The 25,019-nt window shown below is 38.2% G+C and overlaps 1 protein-coding gene across 1 annotated transcript in view; it reads right to left on the bottom strand.

The window, feature by feature from the left end:
* Positions 1-25,019, bottom strand: part of LOC124787732 (armadillo repeat-containing protein 8-like) — a 122,448-nt gene that overhangs the window by 43,753 nt on the left and 53,676 nt on the right. The window contains exons 10-11 of the mRNA XM_047254580.1: positions 19,403-19,597; positions 2,408-2,554 (exon numbers count right to left, since the gene is read on the bottom strand). Of these exons, the coding sequence (XP_047110536.1) occupies positions 2,408-2,554; positions 19,403-19,597 (342 nt within the window). The remainder of the gene's footprint in view (positions 1-2,407; positions 2,555-19,402; positions 19,598-25,019) is intronic.

Below are 25,019 nucleotides of genomic sequence, written 5' to 3'. Positions count from 1 at the left end.
CATCAAGCAGTCTTTCTCACTGTGCCTATCTGCCACTCTATGCCTCCTCTATGTGGCAAGCAACATCTATTCTTTCATAATGTTGTTAAAACAAACATATATATGGTCATGCTCACTTCATCAGTGAAATATATTCAAATGGTTAATGATAATTCTTTTTTAACAACTGAAGAAAGAACTAATGCTACAACGCAGTTTTTGGAGGCTCAAGTTTAGGAAGCAGTACTCTGTCGAACATTCTACTACACATGGACATTAAACCTGCCATTTCCTCTCAACAATATGTGTTGGTTAACCTTTTATTAGAATAGTGCTGTGCATATAGCAACAGAACATAGATTTGTAATATCAAGAGAAAATGAAAAGAAAATGTTGACTGACTAATGTACTAAATAGTTTAATTTGTGTATTTTCATAAAAAAAAACAGAAAATATTTACAGTAAATTATATAGTATCACAAATAAATAATGTTGTCTCATTTTTGTGACATTATCACATGTCAAACACTGAATATATTCAAGAAAACTACCATTTTCGACAACAAGGGATAAAAGTAATTACACAGAAATGCAAGTTTCTGAAAACAAAATTCTCACACGAAAAGAATGGTTTAAATTGTTTCACTCTAGGTTGAAAATGGGCTTCCATCATCTCCTAAAGAGGACACTCATGCTGACACTTCCCATTTTCATGAAGTAATGCATGACGCAATATAATGGCACCTGCTATTTCTTCCTTGCAGACACTTTTCGTGTTGGCCCATAAAAAGCACTCTCGTTTATTTAGATATGGAGAAAATATTTCAATAATTATGAAAAATATAATTAAATGGCTCACTTGTCTCCTAAAATGAAAGAGGTGCACAATCTTGTATGAACCACATTTTTGTTTATGTAGCCAAATTGGCAGTTTCTAACTATTCTTGAAAGTTTTTTGTAGGAATGTTAAAGTTTGTAGGTGTAAATACATGTTACATGATGTGAGGTCTCAGTTTTTACCAAATACATTCCAAAAATTGTATTTGGTGTTTCTTTAATTTATGAGTGTTTTCTACTAACAAATGCAAGCATTCTGTGCACTGAACACTCGATAGCATATTTAGGAGAACTGCGGTGTCATTAAGGCATACTTGTCATGTCCAATTGGAGAAGTTTGCAAGCACAAACTTTCAAACTCATTTGGCATGATGTGGATGGTACTTACGAATGTGACAAATAAAAAGAAGTGTGAGCCTGATCATGCATCTGTCATGTTTAAAATGATTGGTTGGAAACAGTGTCTACCATTTGTAGTATAAAATTTTCTGGTATTTTGAAGCTTTATTATCTGGCCTCTTCCCGTGTACAGATGAAGCACTTCTTCAGCATTACCCTGTCTGAGCTGTAAAGTATTTGTTAGAAAATGTTTGCACAATAGAATTACATTATGTTGTTTGAAAAGAAAAGTTCACTGTGCTCGACACAATATGACTTCCTACGAACTGGCATGAGTGAGGCTCACATATAGGTGTGGGTAGCAATGCTTGTGAAACATTAAATGATACAGCATGTCACAATAGTGTCAAGTCCTGTTCCAAAGTTGCTCTTTGTCTCTCTCACAACTCTAACTTCACATATTTTGTGACAATCACCCACATTTTCCCTGCACAGCTCCTTGAGTTGTTTATGAAATAATTGTGTTATTCACAAACCATTTCAATGTATGCTGTTACAGTTTTTAGTTTGTGAGACTGAAAAATGTAGTGATAAGACAGTAAATATTCTGCTGTGTGAAGAATGTAATATAACTTTGAAGTTTTCTTACATGTAATGTTGCAATCCATACATACTACAAAACATAGAAACCTAACAGGTGCCACAGGGATAGGTAATTCACCTGCAGATACACTGCAATACATACAAAGGAAGTAACACTCACTTCGGTATTTAGTTTGTTTCTGCTTCAACAGATTGAGTTGTAGCAGTATCCTTTTGGGCAGGATCATAATGATCTTTCAATCTGATGACTATATCTATTTAGCTATATATAACAACATTTACATTTCACAGAAAAATATTAATAAAAAATGAAATAAGAGAGAAAAAGGAATGGAAGACCACACCCTTTGATCACTGGCTAGAAATGCATCTATCACTGTGAGTTCAATTCTCCAGAATATTGTGCCCTTTAAGATATATACAAATCCATCACTGCAATGCTTTAAAATTAATTATTTACAATTATAAAATGTGCAATAAAATACAACTGTAGACCATTTGTAGCTACTTATGAGCTAAAATAAATGGCTGATGGATGTTTAACAAATCTGTATTCAGTAGTTCCATTTACAAAACTGCAGCAACACTGACTTTCAACGCTTATACGGAAATAAAAAAAATAGTTCACTGTTTAAAAAGCACTACTAACCATATAGTCTGTCAGTTTCTTCAGAACATCTTCATTTGCCATTATGTACTCCTTGGCACTTTCCCCGTCCCCAATGTTTGCAAGGATACATAGCGCCTGCTCCTTCACCTCTGCGCTGTGGTTGCCCTCAAGGATAAGTACGACTGCCTGGTGCAGAAAAAAATAAAGAACTTTGTGAGTGGCACATCTTATTCAAAGACCTACAACAATAACACCGGCTTGTCCATTCCAATACTGATCCTGTTTTAAAGCACAAAATGGATAATATTTCTCTTACTTGCAGTAGAATGTACAAATCTAAGATACTTACACATAAATAAATAAAAATAATGAATATGACAGTGAAAAGCTTGGGTGGAATACAGGGGCTAGATAAAATAACATAGGATCTTGGGGCAAACATTTAATTTATGAAGCATGTTCTCCAACTTCCTTACAAACATGGAGGTTGTCTTTTGATTTTCCTCATGCTATAACAGAGTTTTCAGAGCCACCAGTATCTAATGACTATTACGGTATTTTAGTAATCTACCTTGAAGTAAGACATTATAGGATTTCAATAAGAACAAATAACTGACAACAGTTGCAAATTTGCTATGATTATCAACAGCTACTGCCTCTAGTCTCATGGCAGCATACAGAATTCAAGGGAAAACAGCGCCCGCTACACATGATAATGGAAGAGAAAGTTATTGATACAAACAAGGTGCATCAAATCATTGCTGTCTTTAATGAAAAAATAATTAATGGCCCATCACCCTCCTGTAGCACTTCAAATAAGCAGAATAATTTATTAGTGCAAGCAGTTATAAAACCCAATTGTATGCTTTTTTACTTATATTCACGGATCTTGAGAAGGCTTCAGGCAGTTTAGGATGCCAAAAGTGATGCTACACAGTATTAGACAAGTGCTCCCATTATTTAATCAAATTCCTAAACACACAATGTTATGACACAGCACAACAATTTGTAGCTTAGAGTGAACACAAATTAGAGTAGCATGGTGACATACAAAAATGTAAACGGTGACTAAAAATATAAATTATTCATTTCAAGTAATTCCAAATTATATGTTCACTTGTTTTATGAATATATCTCTATAAACATACCTGTTACTGTGTTTACATTTTGATAGATTGCAAAGACATGACAAGTGAGTTGTAAAATAAAAAGTGTTGTATTCTGAAAGAGTGTTTGGCTTAACTGGATTTTGTGCCAATCATAAGGAATGAGCTCACTCAAGTGGTGATCCCAACATGATTTACTAGGTACGACAAAAAGTAAAAGATCACGGAAATCACCACCAAAAATGCTGCAGCTCCAGGAAAAGTTGAAGTGAACAAGATCATCATGATACTACCACCATTCTGTGCTGCCAAACCTGCTTCTGCAAAGCTGAAGCACAATTTCAAGTAGCCAGCATAACAACTGAATCTACAAAGTTTAATTATTTACTAGGAACCTGGGGTCACAATTTGTTGAAGATATTTGGTCACCCATCACCAGTTCTAAGTTAAATAAACATTCCTAAAAAAAAACAGCCACTTAACAGTGTTGAAGAAAGTGAGCCAAATGAAAAGCTTAGTCAACAAACTGTAGTTATGCAACCAAAAACCAAACTCAGCTGTTGTTAATAATGAAAGGTTGTGCGGAAAAAAATGTGGCACACAAGACTGAAAACTTTATGTCATTAGACCAACTTACAGGATATATTTGAAGCATTGTAACTATTTCTGAAGAGGGTGTAGATAAATAGGCTTTCGTGGTAACAAGAATTGTAGAAATGGTATCAGCTAATGAAATTCATTCAATTTCATAAGAGAGGTTGTCATCAGCTGTATATTATACAGGGTGATTCAAAAAGAATACAACTTTAGGAATTTAAAACTCTGAAACGACAAAAGGCAGAGCTAAGCACTATCTGTCGGCGAATTAAGGGAGCTATAAAGTTTCATTTAGTTGTACATTTGTTCGCATTTCAGCCAATAAAGTTTTTGGTCACTTTTTCTTCGAAGGTGCTACTGTAACTGGACTACAGTATCTGGAGATGTTAGAGAATTGGCTGTTCCCTCAGCTCGAACAAGAAGCACAACAATTCATATTTCAGCAGGATGGAGCGCCACTACATTGGCACTTATCTGTCCGTAACTACCTGAACGTCAACTACCCGAGGCGATGGATCAGCCGCCAGGCAGCCCGTGACAGAGCACGTCATCACTGGCCTCCAAGAAGCCCTGATCTTACCCCCTGCGATTTTTTCTTATGGGGGTATGTTAAGGATATGGTGTTTCGGCCACCTCTCCCGGCCACCATTGATGATTTGAAATGAGAAATAACAGCAGTTATCCAAACTGTTACGCCTGATATGCTACAGAGAGTGTGGAACGAGTTGGAGTATCGGGTTGATATTGCTCGTGTGTCTGGAGGGTGCCATATTGAACATCTCTAAACTTGTTTTCGAGTGAAAAAAAACCCTTTTTAATACTCTTTGTAATGATGTATAACAGAAGGTTATATTATGTTTCTTTCATTAAATACACATTTTTAAAGTTGTGGTATTCTTATTGAATCACCCTGTACATTACAGTTACATGAATAGCACGCATGAATCAATGAACTACAAAGTAAGCTGAGAGAAAGCAGGAATCAAAGACAACAACATTCTCATAACAGATGCAGAAGCCAACCGAGATACATTAACAAAGGGAAGTACCGCTACTATCATTTTCTTTTTGAAGCACGTTGGAGTGAAGAAAAATGTGCTCCACCTTGTGAATGGCAAAATCAGAAATGAGAGATGAGGCAGACACAATGGTGGCCAGGTGTTTTGCCACAAATGTTGTTACACGTTGCCAATACTGACTGTATGTCAAAGATTATACCTCAAGGGCTACTGTTTTTGGTAGACAACAGAGCACACATCTCTGTCCTACCAGCAACAAAAAACTACAAAATGAAAGTGGCCGAGTTTACAGCCAATGGTTCTCAAATTCCAACCTATGACTCAAAATTACTGAATAATGATATTTGATTAAGGTACAATATTCAGTGGTCATTTATTGTCACAAGCACTTCAAAACACATACTAACACACCTTTTTTAAATAATTTTCATTTTATAGTTGACACAAAAAACAGAAGATTAGTTGAAAGAGAATGAATATGTGACATGTATTGAGGCAACTGATACAGGTAATTCCCATAATATTTATTTTCAATTTTCCAGGATATATAAAGAATGTAAACAGTGGCTAAAAATACACTATTTTAAGTAGTTCCAAATTATATGTTCACCCATTTCACAAAAATATATTTAATAAATGTTACCTGGTCTACATTTTAATTTTGGTTTTTAAGGAGCAAAGGCTGTAATGAAGTGAGAACTGAGCTGTGGAATACAAAAGATTGCAGTCTGAAATGGTGTAATAATTCATACCAAATGTAAGATAGCAGCTCCCTCAGCAACATCTGTATACGAGTATCATGCACATGCTTTACATAGAGTCCCTGATCAGGAAAGCAAGTATAAGAGCTGAGTTAAATGTTCAACAACTTTTTAGGCTTTTATATCTGATTCAGTACAAACAGAACTCTAAAGCATCACTTCGTTGTCTGTCTGTTTATCTGTCTGACTGTCAAAAACATTTTTCTGCGAAACAGATAGACTTATCAAGTTGAAATTTATGTCACATATTAAGGTCTTCAGACCCTTGGCAGTGCAAAAAATGTAAGCTTCTAAGTCAGTGCTATCATAAGATATGGCCACTTAGATTGCATATTTTGATACTCAAAAACTCACTCATCAAAGTCCACAGGGTACTTCCTGTTGACCTAGGGCCATGAAATTTGGCAAGAAGCAAGGTTTCACAGCACAGCACAGAAAAAAAAACTAAAATTGTTCATTTGTAATTATATCACACACAAAATTTTAAAAAAGGACTTTTCAGACTGTCTGTTCATCCATCCGCCTGTCCGTTAAGCCACCTTTTCCTCGGGAACAGGTAGCCATATGACGTATCAAGTTGAAATTTACATCAAATACTGAGGCCTATAGTCCATCATTCATGTAAAAAAGTTAGGCTTCTGGATCAATACAATCAAAAGATATGGCCATTAATGTCTCATATTTTGATACTCCCGAACTCAGTCATTAAAACATATAGAATACTTCCCATTGACATAGAATTATGAAATTCAGGAGGAAGCAAGGTTTCACTGTACAAGTAAAGGAAAAAAAATCAGAAAACTGAAAATTTGTAACTATGAGTACATCACACAAAAAAATTAATTTGTTATCCATCGTTAAACTTGAAATTAAAACATTCCTGAAAGTCTGGGAATCCCTGGGACCGACATCTTACCAGCATCAATTATGATAAAAGGCAAAAATTGTCAAGATTCTCAATTCTGGGAACTGATGAACTGTCTATATACATAATTATATTTGTACAGAACCCCCAGTGTGCATGTTCTACTAGCACCTGAGCAACTTTTTATGTCTCTACCTGCTGCTCAACACATTCTCTGTATGTTGTGTCAGTATCCGTTCTCATATTACACACAAACTAAACAAACGTTCAAAGGTCTTTTCATTGGCTATTTTATGTGAAATAAAGCAGTAACCAACTTGAAGGTTACTTTTTAAACCTCAATATTTTGCTAGCAGGGGTTCTATTGTAGATAATACAGCATCTGAGAACTGGTCTTCAAAACTGTCCCACCTCTCTCTCTCTCTCTCTCTCTCTCTCTCTCTCTCTCTCTCTCTCTCGCAACACTGCAAGCTGGTTAATAATTACATAAACATGCTTATGTTGAAAAATGTGTGCCTTTAAAATTTTCCTGATGCAGAAGCTTTCTGCTCTCATGTTTAACTGCTGGAAGTCTTAACTCTGATCTCCATGGCATGAAAGTGTAATGATCACAAACAGTGAGACACATGAAGACATGAGGATGTGGCTAAGTCTTTCATGTACAATGTTAGTTAGTAGGGGCTTGAAAATGTGGCATCTATTTTGGTAAAATTAGCATCAATTTTTTGGTGTAATAAGCATTTTTTATGATTAGATATACAATATAAAAGTCTGCCCAGCTACATGGCTGAAGATGAAACTGTTTTTTTCCTTCTTTTGTCGTAGAATTGTTACTGGATATAAAATAATAAAATGACATAAATACTTTTTATTTTCTATAATAACAGCTTTCTGAAAGAAATATCTGCTTCTGCTAAACCTTCAACAAGGATTATTTTATTTTTATTTTATTTTATTTGCAAGATAGTCTTAGCTTGTTTTCTCCTTTTGGCTTACAGAGGGGTCCAAAAAAATGTATCCACTGTTTAAAAGTCCATAATTGGCAAATTAACTGATGGAGTTGTCTCATCTTTGATAGTGTAATAGTCTGTAGTTCTGGCAATTGCCACACAAGCGTTGTATTGCGTTGTTTCGTTTTGTCAGATGACACTCGCCAGATAGTCAGTGTATTGTTCTTAGTTGCACCTAGTCACTCGAGTAAACATGGCTGGCGCAAGGCTTACATTCCATGAAAGGAAGTCAGTTTTGAAGTGGTATTTTAAGTACGAAAACATTAATGAGGTTCAACAGCAATGGTGAAATGAGTATCAAACAGAGCCACCAACACGTTTAACGATTTGTCGCATTCGAGACAAATTTGAAGCCGAATGCTGTGTTGAAGATGTACACAAACAACGATCTGGATGACTTGTAACAGTAACAAGTCCAGCTAACTCCTGTTGTGTGTTACAACAATTCACTCGCTCACCACAGAAGTCTGTGAGACAGTGTGCCCGTGAAACTGGAGTGAGTCACTCAAATGTTCAGTGAATTTTGAAGACAGCAAAGTGGAAGTGCTACATCCCACGATTGCTACACACAATGAATGAGGATGACCCAGATCGTAGAATGGAGTACTGCGAGTGGTTTACTAACATGGTGTGCAACGATGAAGAGTTTGCAGAGATGATTGTGTGGTCTGATGAGACACAGTTCAAACTCAATGGTACAGTAAATCGCCACAACTGCATCTACTGGGCTGCTGAAAATCTGAACGTCCATGTAGACAAAGCTGTGAATTTGTGGTGTGGGTTGTCTTACCGGGGCTTGATTGGGCCATTCTTCTTTGACGGCACAGTTACCGGTGAGGTGTACCTTCAGAAGCTACAGGCATCCATTTTACCTGCCATCCGAGACTTGTATGGAGACGGAAGAGTTTACTTTCAACAAGATGGTGCCCCAGCCAACTACCAAAACCGTGTTAGGGCTTATCTCGATGAAAATCTACCAGGAAGATGGATAGGCCATAGAGGTGCAGTGGAGTATCCACCATGTTCCCCAGGCCGAACTCCTCTGGACTTTTACCTGTGGGGAACTCTAAAGGACGTCGTTTATCGACAAAAGCCACACACATTGGATGAACTTCGAGAATCCATCGTACATTCATGTGCAAATATCCAACTGAACACGTTGCAGTCAGTAGTTCATGCTGCAGTTCGACGGCATCGTTTGTGTGTGGATGTTAATGGTTACCATTTTGAACACCTACAGTGATTTCTTTAAGTTGGACTTTAAGCCACACTTTCACCAAAAATGAGACAACTCTGCCAATTAGTTTGCAAGTTATGGACTTTTAAACAGTGGATACATTTTTTGGACCTCTCTGTGTTTAAGTTTTCAGCAAGTGATTTGTTTCTTTTGAGAAGCAATAACAGTTTCTTGCTGGTGAACAGAGAGATTTTCTCATGAAAATGTTTCTCAGTATTATGTATCTTCCTTTTACCACCACCCATTCCAATAACCATGAAATCTGAAAAACACTGATTTTGAACATGCAGCATATAAGCCCTGATTAACATTAGCCCTTCTGTGAGCTGTGCAACCCCTACTTGACAATGTTATGGGTAGAACTGACTAGGTACATAGAGTGGAAGTATAACTGGAAGTACAACTGAAAACAACTCTATTCATGTTTTACTGGATGCCTCTCAGCATGCTCACTATCGTGCAGGTATTACAATGTAGCAGGGGGCTGTGAAAGTAAACAAATGAGACCCTTTGACTGCCCTGTAGGTGAGAAGCAGTGCAGGGGGTGGAGGCAGCACAAAAGACCTATTTGCTTCTCGCCATCCAGCCTATACCCATATACTATGTTTCTGTGAAAGCAGAATTCATACACAGATCAACAACTCCTTCTGGTATCATTAAGTATCGTAATCTAAGCCTGTGGTGGACTAGGATTAGCCTCTTTGCTCACTGCACAATAAGAAAAGAAAATGAGCTACACACAATGCAAAGCTGAGTGCACAAAGTATTTGTTAACAGCTACCACACAGTTGCTTGCTGAAGTTGACAATAGTGTAAGTGAGGTAGCTCAAGCCCAAGCTCTATCAGTATCTTATGCAACTGTATTTCAAAATACACTGCACACAAAGCTACCACATAACAGTGTCTGCAGTTTTCCATAATACCAACTTTAGCCAGAAAACACACAAGTCCCTTGTTATAAGATGTTAAGCCCCACGGCTGAGTTCTACGTTGCCACATATGATGTGTATCTTATACAGACCAGTCAGCCAATCCACTGTTTGATGTGGGACCAGAGCTTAATGTAAAACTCCAGCAATACATTACTGCATTCAAGCATAGGTGCAATCTGTAGTCTGCAAACACATTTTACATATATTCTCTTTTCAAATTTGGCTTTGCCAGATGTTGTGAAGTCAGTTCAAATTATCTCTGATAAAATAGTTAATTTGGATATAATTTGCTATGAAATAGCATTGTGTAAATTCGTATTTTTGTATTCTGAGGCAGAATTTGCATATATATTCGCATTTAGCACAAATGCTAATATTTTTAAGGCCTCAACTACAAGAGTGGCTCATGGAGTGTTTGTTTCAAAGATGAAATGGTAGGTGTAGCTTGAATAATACTGAAAAATGTGAAGTACTTGCAAAATCTTAATTGATGAAAACCTCAACAGCTGGGTCAAAATGATTTATCAATCACGACTGGTTTTGTGACATTGAATCACATCTTCAGGTAAAAACCAGCATCCCAAACGTGGAAAAAAACAGCTCCCCCCCCCTCCCCCCCACAACAAGTTTATCGGACATATGTGGAATGTCTTCTCAGGCAGCAGCCAGCTACACTGGTGTTGCATAGACAGAATAAGCACACCTCATCCTAGGATGACTGCACATAGGAACATGTACTGAAACTAGGAGAACTGAAACAGCGGGCAAAGAGCCAGCAAGCCAACATGAGAAGCATCTATCTACATCTACATCTATACTCTGCAAGCCACTGTGAAATGCATGGCACAGGGAATGTCCCACAGTTCTAGTTACTGGAGTTTCTTCTCATTCCATTCGTGTATGGAGAGTGGGCTGAATAATTGTTTAAATGCCTTTGTGTATGCTGTAATTAATCTAATCTTCCTCACAATCCCTATGTTAGCAATGTGTAGTGGGTTGTAATATATTCCCAGAGTCATCATTTAAAACATGTTCTTGAAACTTTCTCAGTAGGCTTTGTAAGGATAGTTCACATCTACCACACAGATATTAATTTAACATGACACAGTATTACAAAAACAAGTCAAAAGTTAAGTCATAGAAAGAGGATAGAAACAGTGTTTAACAAATCTGTACCATAGACATTAAAGATATCCAAATGGTGTGACAATTGGCAGCTGACCCTAGATAAAGAAAAGTGTGACTTTATCCATATGAGTGCTAAAAGGAATCCGTTAAACTTCGGTTACACGATAAATCGGTCAAATCAAAAAACCATAAATTCAACTGTATACCTAGGAATTACAATTACGAACAACTTAAATTGGAAGGAACACACAGAAAATGTTATGGAGAAGACAGTTTGGTGAACCCTCTGCCAGGCACTTAAATGTGATTTGCAGAGTATTCATGTAGATGTAGATGTAGATGCAGAGAGGGACCTCTGTTCAATAGTAAATTGTGATAAATATTCTGATTAATGGACTCTACAGGTCCATTCATTTTTCAAAATGTTATTCTGAAAATTGCAAATCTAATGTTCAAAATGGGAGCCTTTGGGATTGACGGATTGTTTGGTAAGATTTATTTGAAATGTCATTCTTTTCCAGATTTTGTGTAATATTTTGAAATCCATTTTAATCTTAGACTTTAAAAAAAATTAATTATCCTATAAATTTCATTTGTTTCTTGTTTTGACAGGTATTTCACATTTTGCAATACTTGATTATGAAAATCTGACATGGTTAATAAAAAATAAAAACTGTTACAGTATTTCATAAATCTCAGAAAAGAACTTGATAATTTTGTAAAAAGGTATCATTTGTACTTTGCACCAAAGAGTTGTGCTACCTTTTATATAGATTTGTATCATGTTGTCTTTACTCAGTATTTGTGCAAATTAGTCTTTCATGTAAGCTGGAGTAAAAAAGTGTTCGATTAGATGTGGAGTCAGCAGTGTTGTTTTAGATATGGAACAGAAGAGTCTTTGTAGAGTTGTGTAGACATAATGGTTGTGTTGAGTCGAATCTTGGACACGCTTCCATTTAAGATGGAGTGGAGTAATAGTTTTTGGACTGATTACTCTGAACACCATGTGTAACATGACTATCAATCTTTTTATAATTCGATAACTATGAAAAGCAATGCAATCTCATCAATTATGACATCAGTGTCTGTTAAACTATGTCTCTCTTTGGCAGGTTTCAAAAATTTTAAACATGAAGTTAAGTGTCGTGTGTGTGTGTGTGTGTGTGTGTGTGTATTGTTGTTGTTGTTTTACTCTAGCTCATCAAAGGTTAAAATCAGAAAGCTAGCAAATTTTCTTTCTTGTGTGTGTGCTTTTCAGTGAGTGGTCTCCTTTAATCCTTAAAGAACTTCTATAATTTGCCCTTAGGGAGTTCTAAGGACATTATAAACTGAAAGAGCTGTATATTTCACATTTCAGTCAGAATTTTAACAATTCTGTGTTTTGTTAAGATAGTTATAATTACAGTTATTGTACCTTCTTTAGGTCAACAGTTTGTTACCTGGAGATGTAACTATAAAGTCACAAACTAGCCGTGATTAATAAATCATTTTGATGCATCCATTGCAATCTTCATCAGTTCACAATTGTAGCATCACAGCTGTGGTTGGCTCTTGGTCACTGAAAGAAGATGTGGGAGATCAAAGGTTCAATGATGACACACTGGGATTGAAGGCTATATGCCCAACTGGCTACAGACATGACTGACTTCATTCTACAAGGACCCCATATCATTGTTACCTATTTACTGGTAAAACATTTTGATATTCTCTGAAACCACCCAGAGCAGAGTCAAAAATTATAATTTACATATTTCTGTGATAATCAAGAAGATTTGCAACCAGCTACTGAAAAAATCAGAGAACACATTAAAATCTTGAAGAATAATGAAGCTACTCGAAGTATCATAACAGCTGAACTTTTAATACGGTCTAATCTCGCATTTTTAACCCTTTTTTCTTTTGAGGCACACCAAAGTACATTTCAAACTTTTGTGACACTCCTAGATGTGGATTTTTTTCAGATAAAAGAACCAACACACAAAGTACATACAACACATTTTTTCATTATGTAACAACTATGAGATACAAATTTTCCAGATCTATTACTCCAAGAAACAATTTGGTGATAAATTTTTTATGTTCTAGATATTTTATCTGTGGAAGATTAGAATACATTAAAAATCTTGCAACACACCTGACATGCATTCACAATATGCCAATGTGTCATGACATGATGGTTGAGAAATGATTTTCTAAACCACAAATCAAGGACAATCAACAAATATGATCCCAGAGGAATGGAGGCAAACTTGTTTCTGGCTCACATTACCACCTGTGACAGTATGTGGTTTCATTATTACATTCTCCAATGAAATGAAGCAAGCCGGAAGTGGAGAAAGAAATGGGAGGCCAAACCATATGGCAACTTACTTTTTTTTGACTGGTGTGGGTTTTTGCAGATCAATTTTCTACATGTGGTGCTGTATACTACGAATGCTAGACATTCATGTCGTCACAGATGACGTGACTTACTGATAAGAGAAGTAATTATTCTGCAAGGCAATGCATAACCTTATAAAGTAGCCCTGACCAAACAAAAATTGGCGCAATTCAGCTGGAAAACACTTGAACACCCTTCATACAGCCTAGACCTATTTCCCTGTGGTTTTTATGTCCTTGGTTACTGAAAGAGCATGTGGGAGATTAAAGGTATAATGATGACATTGGGATTGAAGGCTACATGCGCAACTGGCTACAGACATGCCGACTTCATTCTACAAGGACACCATATCTTTGTTACCTATTTACTGGAAGAAATGTGTTTTGAAAGCAGGGAGCATTGTAGAAAAATGACCTGCACTTGCACTTCTTATTATCAAACAAAAAAGTCTTGTTTGTTTGCTTCACTCTCATTTGGCTGCACTTGCATTTATCATGAATCTCTCACCCAGCACAAAGTCCCAAGTGACTCCTAAAAAAGTGTAGTTGGCTCCTGTATATCAGAAGAGTACAAGAACAGACCCATGAAATTACAGACCAACATCCTTAACATCAGTTTGCTGCAGAATTCTTGAACATTTTCTGAGTTCAAATACAATAAATTTCTTTGAGACAGAAAAACTTCTGTCCACAAATCAGCAGACTTAGAAACCATAACTCACTTGCTCTTTTCTCACATGATATCTAGCGAACCACTGATGAAGGGCAATAGGTAGATTAAATATTCTTACGCATTCAGGAAGGGTTTGACATGGTGCCCACTGCAGACTGTTAATGTAAATTTGAGCGTACAGATTAGGTTCTCAGATACGTAAGTGGCTCAAAGACTTCTTATGCAAGTAATCCCAGTACACTGTCATTTGCTACAAGTGTTTATCGGACTCAAATATAGAGTATCAATCATATTCGGTCAAAAGGTATGCCAGGGCAGAACTGAGTTGCAACAGAGCCAGCCACAGGCAGGCAAGGGTGTTATGCATTGCGAAGCAAAACGCGGCCGAAAGGCACTGCGATGCAGAGCCAGCTGGACATGGTATAGCAAAAGCTCGCAATGCCATATTTTAGCAGAAGGATGGAAGCCTTTCCTCAACTGCCACCATGGAAGTGTTTAGAGCACATGCCTTAAGCTCTAAATGAACACAGTCTGGAGTGTTTATGTATTCAGGCATTCGTGTACTAAAATATTCTCGTCTCCATATCACAGCCTACATCACTAGCCTGTGATACCCAGAGTGACATCCTGGAAGACAGTACGAGGTCCGCTGTTCGACCAAGGGGTGGGGCAGCCTGCCCCGAGTCATGAGACCAGCCATTGCCAGAGCAGGAAGCATACGCTCACTGGGGGGAGGTCATGGCCACCTCTGCAGCATTGCCAGTGGCGCTGCTGTGATGTCATCACAGTCACAGCTGGAGATGTCACTGACAGCAACGTTCAAGTGACGTCACACCCAGGCCCGCTCTTTGTGCTGTCATCAATGAGAATGCTGGACATCTATTGTCTTGCATGAGAGGCAGCTGGACACATCCAACAACGTGTTCCATGTACTATGGATGAGGTCGGGAATAAAGAAGTTAATTAGAATAAAGAAGTTAATTAAACAAATCTACTGCCTTTCTGACATCTTATTTCACTCTCCACAGGTGACAATCCATGGGTCATCTAACACAAGGCTATTATCAGAAGTGCCCCAGGAAAGTGTGACAGGACTGTTCTTATTCTCTGCGTACAGACACGACCTGACAGACAGACACCAATCTGCAGGTGTTTGCTGGTGACACTGTGGTGTACGGGAAAGTATCTTTATTGAATGACTGTAGGAGGTGACAAGATTACTTTTAAAAAATTTTAGTTGGTGTGATGAAAACAGCAACTTGCTCTCAATGTAGAAAAATGTAAGCTAATGCTGATGAGTAGGGTAAACAATCCCATACTGTTAGAATACAGGATTGAAGATGTGTTACTGGGCATAGTTATGTCAGTTAAATATCTAGGTGCAACACTTTTTAAAGTGACTTGAAATTGAACGAGCATGTAAGGCTGGTAGTAGGGGAGGTGTATGGTTGACTAGTGTTATAGGAAAAATTGTATGAAAGTGTAGCTCATCTATAAAGGAGACCACTTAACACTAGTGCAATCAATTCTTGAGCACTGATTAAGTTCTTAGGATCCGTATCAGGTCAGATTAAAGGAGGACATCAAAGCAATTCAGAGGCGAGCCACTTGTTTTGTTTCTTACTGGGAGGTTCCATCAACATGCGAGTATTACGGAGATGCTTCATGAACTCAAATGGGAACCCCTGGAGGGAAAGCAATGTTATTTTTGAGGAGCATTATTAAGAAAATTTAGAGAACTGGCATTTTAAGCTGACTACATAACAATTCTACTGCCAACATATATTTCACACAAGGAGCCCTAAGACATGATAAGAGACATTACAGAGGCATATAGACAATAATTTCCCCTCACTCTATTTGCAAGTGGAATAGGAAATCACTAGCAGTGGCAAAAGGTATCCTCTGTCATCTGCATCTGCATCTACAGCTACATACATACTTTGCAAGCCATTATAAGGCACATGGCAGAGAGTACCATGTACCACTACTAGTCATTTCCTTTCTGTAGAGATAGGGAAAACAACTGTCTATAAGTCTCTGTATGAGCCCTAATTTCTGTCATCTTATTTTCATGGTCCTTACACAAAATGTACGTTGGCAGCAGTAAAATCATTCTGGGTCAGCTTCAAATGCCTGTTCTCTAAATTTTCGCAATAGTGATTCGCAAAAAGAATATTGTCTTCTCTCCAGTGATTCCCATTCAAGTTCATGAAGCATCTCCAAAATATTTGCATGCTCACTGGATCTACCGGTAAAAAACTTAGCAGCCCACCACCATAAGGCTTTGATGTCTCCCTGTAATGTGACCTGTTGGGTATCCCAAACACACTAGCAGTATTCCACACTGGCTCACACTAGTGTTCTATATGCAGTCTCCTTTATTGATGAGATACAGTTTACCAAAATTCTCCCTATAATATGAAGTTGACCATTCGCTTTCCCTACTAACAACCTGACATGCCTTCCATTTCATATCACTTTGCAACATTACACCTAGATATTCAACAGGTGTGATATGTCAAGCAGTGCACTACTAATTCTGGATTCAAACGTTACAGGACTATTTTCCCTACCCATCAGCATTAACTTATATTTTTCTACATTTAGCGCAAGCTGCCATTCATCACACCAACTAGAAATCCTGTCTACGTCATCTGTATTCTCCTACAGGTCCTCGATAATGACACCTTCCCATGCACTACACAGTCTTCAGGAAACAGCATAAATCGCTGCTCACCCTGCTCATCAGATCATTTATGTACACAGAGAATAAGAATGGTAATATCACACTTCCCTACAGCACCCCTACAAATACCCTTGTGAACACTCACCACTGAGGAAAACTGACTGGGTTCTATTACTTAAGAAGTCTTTGAATCACTCACATATCTGGGGAGCCTAATGTGTATGCTTGGACCTTCATCGAGAGTTTGCAGTGGGGCACCATGTCAAACACCTTAGGAATTAGGAATGCAGAATCTGCCCGTTTCCCTACATACATAGCTCATTGGGTATCATGTGAGAAAAGGGCATGCTAAGTTTCATACAAGCGAAGCTTTCTAAATCTGTGCTGATTTTTGAACAGAAGATTTTCTGTCTCTAGGAAATTTATTACATTTCAACTGAGAATGTGTACAAGAATTCTGCATCATATGGAGACTTGTGGAGTGTGTATGTAGAAGTACTTGTACAAATTAACATAGATAATGAAGTGTGAAATGGTCAACAGTCTGTCAGCACTGAAACCATCAAAAATTGAGGTAAAAGTTCAAGAAAAATGATGCTTTATGAATTTGTCTTCATATAATAGGTTTTCTCAAGTTTTAAGCAATGTCCTTTATGAAATTATTAGGGTAATTGTGTTAACAACTAGGTAACGAACTTACCAACAGATGTGCACACAACTGAGTAACAAGTGCCTTGAATCTTGTTCAGAAGAACAGCAGTGAAAATGATAAATTTCTAATTTGAAATGCCAATGGAGACAAAACATGGGTGTCTTATGTTGTACCAGAATCAAAACAACAGTCCATCAAGCAGAAGCATTCAAAATTACCAAAGAAAGTTAAATTCAAATAAACAATTCCATCTTGAAGAGCCATGTACACTGTGCTCTCGGACAGGCAGAGTAAATTGCTTTTGGTCTTTTGATCTGTGGGTAAAACAATCAATTCTGAGACACTGTAGGACCTTAACTAAACTGAGCCAAACATCCAAAACAAAGGCATGGAAAGTTCAATACAGGGATATTTTTGTGCCAAGACAATGTTTAGCCACATGTAGTTCAATGAACACAAGAGCTCATCACATCTTATGGCTGCCAACAACTCAATCACCCTCCCTATAGTTCTGATCTGACTCACATTGATTAACACCTGTTTCTGTACTTAAAAGAACATTTGGAATTTCCTTATTTTTCCCCTCAATGTGTGTGTGTGTGTGTGTAACACAAAGTGCATGCGTTTTTGAAGGTGGTTTCATTCTGCATCACCTCCTGTGTTTTTACACATTACTGCTGTACTGATACATGCCTAAAAACACATAAATACAAAAATTCAGGTAATATGGCTCACTGACACTGCTAGTCGAATTTAGAAATTGAATAACACAAACATAATGGCTTGGACCTAGATAATCTCTCAGAAAAAATAGCAAATTTTCAGGAGACTATGATTACTGATGTGAGCTGGCGATGAAAACTTAACTGTGGACAGAAAAGATGGAAGTTGTTATGAAGCTGAAGGGACAACAGAGAGGGAAGAGATAAGATACAATTGTAAGTCATGTAACACAGATGTCTGTGTTCCCAATTGCTTTTAAAAATGTCATACGAAAGCGATGTTTTCTAATCAGTAAAAAATTTCACTCAAAAGCTAGATTTTCACGCATCTAACATTCATGATGTATTATCTTCTTAACTATACATCAGACAATGATATAATTTTGCAGGTACATTCAGTGGTCTATGAGGATGCTGTTTGTGGACTGTGTTAGAAATACAGTTAGTAGTAAGAAGTAATGAATTAAAACATCATGTCTGATGCTGAAGTTTGACTGCAGGAACAGCAAAAATGTAGTGAGTGATAAACTTTTATTTCTTTTCATCATTTGTGTGTGTGTGTAAATTTTGTTGCATATCACTAAGCAGTCTCATTCTCAAATACTGGATGAATGAAGTCTGTGAATTTTTGCACCATCAGTTAATGTTGCCTCAAGACAAACACACAGTTTCTAACTATAATACTAGTAATATTGTTCCAAACTTTTAACATAAGATTACATCTTTTAATGAGTAGATTGTGGTAGCATTTTAAATTTGTTTTTTAAATTCAGTCAATAATTATGTGAAATATTGAAAATCGAATTTCTATTGTGTTGCCCTAATACTGCAACTGGTACAACGTCCCAAGTTACTGTTCTAGTAATATGGCTGATGGCATGAATTATTTTTGTAACTTACATAATTTGTAATTGACTTCAATGTTTGACATTACAGCTGTTAATTCCTTTTATAATTTGTATCAACTAGGACCAGCAGTTATGATAAATTAATGAACTATGTCTTATTAGATGTAAAGGCAAGCCTTGTGGCCTCATCTTGATATGTAAAATAAATGTGCAAAATTAATGAATAAATGCTGCATGTGTTTGGGGGGAGTGGGAGAGAGCAATAATAAGGATGTAAAAATTAAAAGACTGGTCTAAGGCAGCAGAAATGGTGGGTGTAACTACATAAGATGACCACAAGGTATCTGCAGTGAAACACAAAGGAAACACCAGTACAACTGCTGGAACTGAAGTGTGTAAAATATATCCGGTACAACCTGCATTATCTGGTTTCCATGTCTTCCCATGATGAGGTCAATGTGTGGTTTGGTAGACAGAAGATTGCGGAGCAGTCCCAGTGTCTTCATGAGTACATCCACCTCAGGATCCGACAGCAGACGGAATATCTGGTCAGTACCCAATGTGTCCAGGATTTGCGATTTTATTTTCTGTTCGGCTTGGAAGGCCATGTTCTAAAGAAAAGAAAAAAATATATATATATATATTACTTAAGATCTTAAATAAATCATTTCTGAAACATCTAAGAAAAATTAAATCAACTGTACCAAAAACTACTTGTTTGTATTTTCCTGATTTCTCAAGTTCACAGTGTACAAAATGCAATAGTTCCCTTAAGTAAACACAATTGCTAAATATGTATGGGAATTGGATGTATGGCCTCATCTTCTTCTCCCCCATCTCTCTGTCTGTCTATCTCCTCCTCCCTCCTATCTGTGTCCATTTCCTCCTCCTTCGCTCACCCTCCCACTCTGTCCATCCTCTCCTTTTCCCCTCTCTATGTATGTTTCCTCACCTCTCCTCCTTTCTCAGCACCCCCCCCCCCCCCCCCAATCCCCTCTGCTCTGACCTTCAGTCCTGTTTATTGGTACTGCAAACGAAAGCTTGATCGGGAACTGAAGTTGCTTAAAATGAATGGGTAAATCAGTTGGGAACATTGGTATACAGGCTATGAGAGACACCTCTCCGGCTGCTAGATCTGTGAGGATAGTAGCTTCAATGACAGTATTTCACATAATTTTAACTTGCAAATGGGTAGGATTACAAGGTTTTGTACAATTCAGATTCCATAGCAGTGTTCTAACCATAAGCTGATAAGCCATAAACACAACTTTCCTCTTTTCTGTTAAACAAAACAATGTAGTATTGTGTATACAATTTTTGTTTAAGAATATGCATGGGAGAAACAATTTTTCTAATGGCTCTATTGCCCTCATATCATAGGTAAAACTGACATGAGAAAGAAAATGAAATGGAAATGTACATTTTCACAACACAGCCTTTTTCCCCCCTCATGGTCAATTTCAACAGGAAACCTGTAAATTATGGTTTAAAAAAGTGTAGTCTATGTATATCTGACTGTTTATTACAGTATTGTGTAAAAATCTGAAGTATAATAATCAAGAACTTTTTGAGATTTTTGCTAACAATGTTTCCTCTTTATATACTATATACAAGGTAGTCAGAAACAATTGAAAGGTTTGTCAGGATGTTGCAGGGTAGGTTGTACTGGGAAATAATTGTTAAGAAAAAAATTTTGATATGTTGTGCTGTTTCCAAGTTAATTAGCATTTAAGTTAACCAATCAGTCCTTGGCGTGCACAAATTCAAATGGCTCACCAGTTGCAATTAGTGCCACTGTTTGTCATAGCATAGGCGATAGCGCAAAGACTGCTCAGCCTTTGGTTGACATTCAATCCTTACTATTGTCCTGTGTCCACTTTTTGTATTGCTCTCTTGTTCAATTTTAAGAAACCACGTGAAGGTAATGTTTGATGAACTGTCTTTGTCACGACGTTTGTATTTGCATGCACATCAGCCTGATTGGCTAACTTATATGCTAATTAACTTGGAAACAGCTCAACCTATCAAATTTTTTCTTAACAATTATTTCTCAGCACAGATTACCCTGCAACACTCTTACAAGCTTTTCAGACTGTTTCTGACCACCCTGTGTATATTTATAAACTGCAGATATTAATAAGTGGCCTTTATCTGTCCACCATTCATTAGTGTATCATGTAAAAATCTGAAGTAATTTGGTCAAGAGCTTTGTGAGTTTGGATAACAACATTAAACAATATAGCTCCTGGCTGTTATAATTAAACTGACACTATTCCAAGTGCTGCAGTGGGGGCTGTATATATCACAGGATGCTGAAACATCATAGGTATGTTTTCATTAATTGGTGCACTCATGGAATATGCTGGGCAGAAAAAAAAAGAGAAATCCACTTTCTGCCACCAGGTGAAAATATGGCATTGTAAGCAATCAGAATGTGAAATGTTTCCTGTTTTGACATCAGTATGTTGACTATCATTTGATGATGTGTGTTGATTTCTTTTGTGAAGTGAATGTTAGTGTAAAGGGTTAAGAAGATAGAAGCTTTCTGTAAGAAATGCTATTGCTATTGAGAAAAAAGGTGTTGCACTCCTCGTAAAGTTGTTGCACTCCTCGTAAAGTTGTTTTATCAGAATGGCAGAAATAGCAGTGCTGCATTTTGGGAATATTGCCAATACAAACTACTGCAAAGAGGCCCCTTGCCAATAAATGGGCTAAAGAACATGATCAATAAATCTGAAGAAACAAGTGAGTTAAGTGGTGCAGCAGGAAGAGGGAGGTGATCTATTTCTATGGCACTTGTTAATGAAGTTGATCCAGCTAAAGCTGAGCATGTCCTGCATGCCTCAAATTCTGCAGCTAGTGCTCCAGCTGTGTCGCAGGAATCCACTCTCAATAGTTAAAAAAATTTTGCAGTATACTTTACACTCGAATCCATACAAGATTCAGATAGTGCACCAAATGAAGCCCCAAGATAGGCTACAACACTGTGACTTTACCCTTCATTTTTTGGCACACACGGAAATGGATGACGTGTGGCCACAGAACATTCTTTGGAGGGATGAGGCACATTTTATGGACAAGGCACATTTTACTCTGCATGCTGCCACGAATACACAGAACTGTCACATTTGAGGTTCTGCTCTGTCACATTTTGTGGAGAAAGGTCTACTACACTCAGCTTATGTGAATGTGTGGTTCCACAAGCTCTCAGTCGGTTTTTCTTAGAGGGGTTGAAACATCACATCTGCACATTATAATGACTTCCTTGTGTAACATGTGATTCCAGTTTTCCAGGAATGCAATTGTGTCCACGTCGCTATTTTCACACAAGATGGGGTGATATCACATGTTGCTTGGCAGGTGAAAGATTTGCTTCAAGAAACCTTCAGTAACAATTGCATCATCTCTAGGCAATTTCAAGATGTGTGGCCTTGTAGATCTCTGACTTAAAGTCACATGACTTCTGGTTTTGGGGATACTTGAAAGATTGTATCTATTGTTGCGCCCACATGTAGTACGTTGCTTCATGCAGTGGAGAACAGCAAAACAGAGGCACGTCGGCGACCGAGGCGATGCGAAGGAAGCACGCACAGATAGCTTGCTGACAGCAGCAGCCTACCAACAGACTGATGCAAGGACACACACAGACCGAGCGCCGAGCGAAGCCTACAGAGTGGTGAGTAAGGGGAAGTGAGGCCAGCATGCTAAGTTACCCTGCGATATACTTCGGGAGTAATAACAAAAAGCTACCACCGAGGGTAAAAAATGTCCTCCTGCCGGATATAAACAGTGGAGCGCAGGCAGCAACAGACAGAAGCCATTAGGAAGCAGTTCAGATCTCAGGATGGACACAGTCCATGTCCAAATTTTCAATCTTCGTAGGTGACGATTCCGGAAGTCTGTTCCAGCTCGTAGGAGTCATCTGTTCACTGCCAGATGTCAACTTCAGCTCTGGAGGTCGGCCCGAGTTCGGTCGGCACCATGGCTGACTAATTACAGCGAGAACTTCCAGCAGGACCGGCCACAGCGCAGTCCTGGTCACAGGCGCCGCCGGGGACTGACGCCTGGACTTCACAGCAACCCGGCCCCACGGCGCGTGGTCCGTCCATGAAGGGACCTCGAGGACATTGTGACTGACGGGTTCCCAGCCGCCAGTGCAGCAGGCATCGGCAGCTGATCTCACGGCGACGTGGCTCCGTGGGTGTGTCCGTACTGGGGCGCCAAGTTCATCTCAACCACAGGGCATCCTGGCTTCAGCAGAGCACTGGTGGCCTGAGGCTCCTGAGTGCGATCAGCGGCGTGCGTTGCACGTACTGATGGACAATCTACACAGCAGCAGCCAGGTGAAGGGATCCGTAGGGCTGGGCAGTGACAAAGAGGGAGAAATTGTAAAGAAAGTTCAATAAATAATTTGTAAAACTACATGTCGCCTCAGTCTTTGGTGCAGCCACTGTGTCTGCTGCTAACAAGTGGTGCAGAAGCCATAACACTATCGGGGATGTATCTGGAGTTCTCCTGATCTGAAGGATCTGCTTACGCTGCAAGCAACTGACGAACTTTCCATGTTAAGGATGCAGTATGTTGCTGAGTTACGAGATCACACTGAACAAGTAATAAATTGGGACCATGTCATAATAAATGAGCCAGAACCACCATCATCATGTGTGCGATCATTCCTCCCCTTCTCTTCCACCACATCACATTCTGACTTCTTACAGTGCTATATTTTCACCTGGGGGTGGCAGAAATAATGACCGATACTTTTTTCAGCACACTCCACAAGCACACAGATTAATGAACACACCTATGATGTTTTGGTGTCCTGCGATGTGTACTGTCCACACTGCAGCACTGTGAACACCATCAGTTTAATTATAACCATCCGGTAGAATAGGTTATTGAAAGAAGTTTTGTGAAGAACATGGTCTCTTGAAAAAAATGGGAAGACTACACTGAAAATAACATGCTGCATGCAGAAAATAACTGTGACTGTCACTGTCATATAAAAACATGTACCACAGTCATTGTGACAGATCGGTAGCTCGTTCCTATATACCAGGAAGAGAGGTTACCGTTTAACACACTGTTGATGTCAAGGCCATAACAGATAAAAAACAAGTACAGCTAGACAAGGGCGAGAATCTTAACTTGCCGTGGCACTGTTGTTGAGTTGGCAGAAAATCTTAAGAAGTTAACACAGAAAAGGCGAAAAAATTAAACATCTTTTTCCAAAACTGTTTCACAGAGGAAGATTGCAGTTAAGTTTCTCCTTTAAATCGTCGTGCGGATGACAAAATGACAGATGTCAAAGTAAGTGACCAAGGGATAGAACAGAACTGAAATCAATAAACAGAGGAGAGGCCACTGGACCTGATGGGATACCAGTTTAATTCTATACAGAGTAAGCAAAATAACGTGCTCCTCTTCCAGCAGCAGTGTACCAGAGGTCTGAGCAAGCATTCCTTAAAGATTAGAATAAATCACAGGTCATACCTGTTTTAAAAAACAGTCATCAAACAGACACACAAAACTGTATTATGACATATCTGGAGACAAAAATCTTTTCTGTAGAAATTGACATGGGTTCCAAAAACAGCACTTGTGTGAAATCCAGCTGATTCTGATCATCCATGAGACCTAGAAAGCAGTAGATACAGGCGTCCAGATATGAGGAGCTGCTACAAAAAATTCCTGGCTTTGTTGCCTTGAAGTTGAAATAAAAAAGAAATGGGGGCCCATCTGACAGTTTGAGATCTTAATATGTAACTGTGTAAATGTCAAGTATTCACTATTCATATGATTTGTTCTGTTGCAGGTGATAGCCAGGTTTCTTGTCAATGGGCTATCGTAAAGTGTTTGATACTTCAGGGAAAGTCTCGGAAAGGACATTCACACTGAGATATCACAAACAATGGAACAGTAGTGGGGTTCCTACAGCACTGCGAAAACTTGGATATCTCATTTATACACAGGCCATTTCACTGTTGAAGACGAGCCCTGCAGTGGTCGCCCTCAAATTGCAACATCTGATGC

The sequence above is a fragment of the Schistocerca piceifrons genome, chromosome 3 (assembly GCF_021461385.2).
Source record: "Schistocerca piceifrons isolate TAMUIC-IGC-003096 chromosome 3, iqSchPice1.1, whole genome shotgun sequence".
Lineage (NCBI taxonomy): Eukaryota > Metazoa > Arthropoda > Insecta > Orthoptera > Acrididae > Schistocerca > Schistocerca piceifrons.
This window is presented reverse-complemented; position numbering and strand designations above follow the sequence as displayed.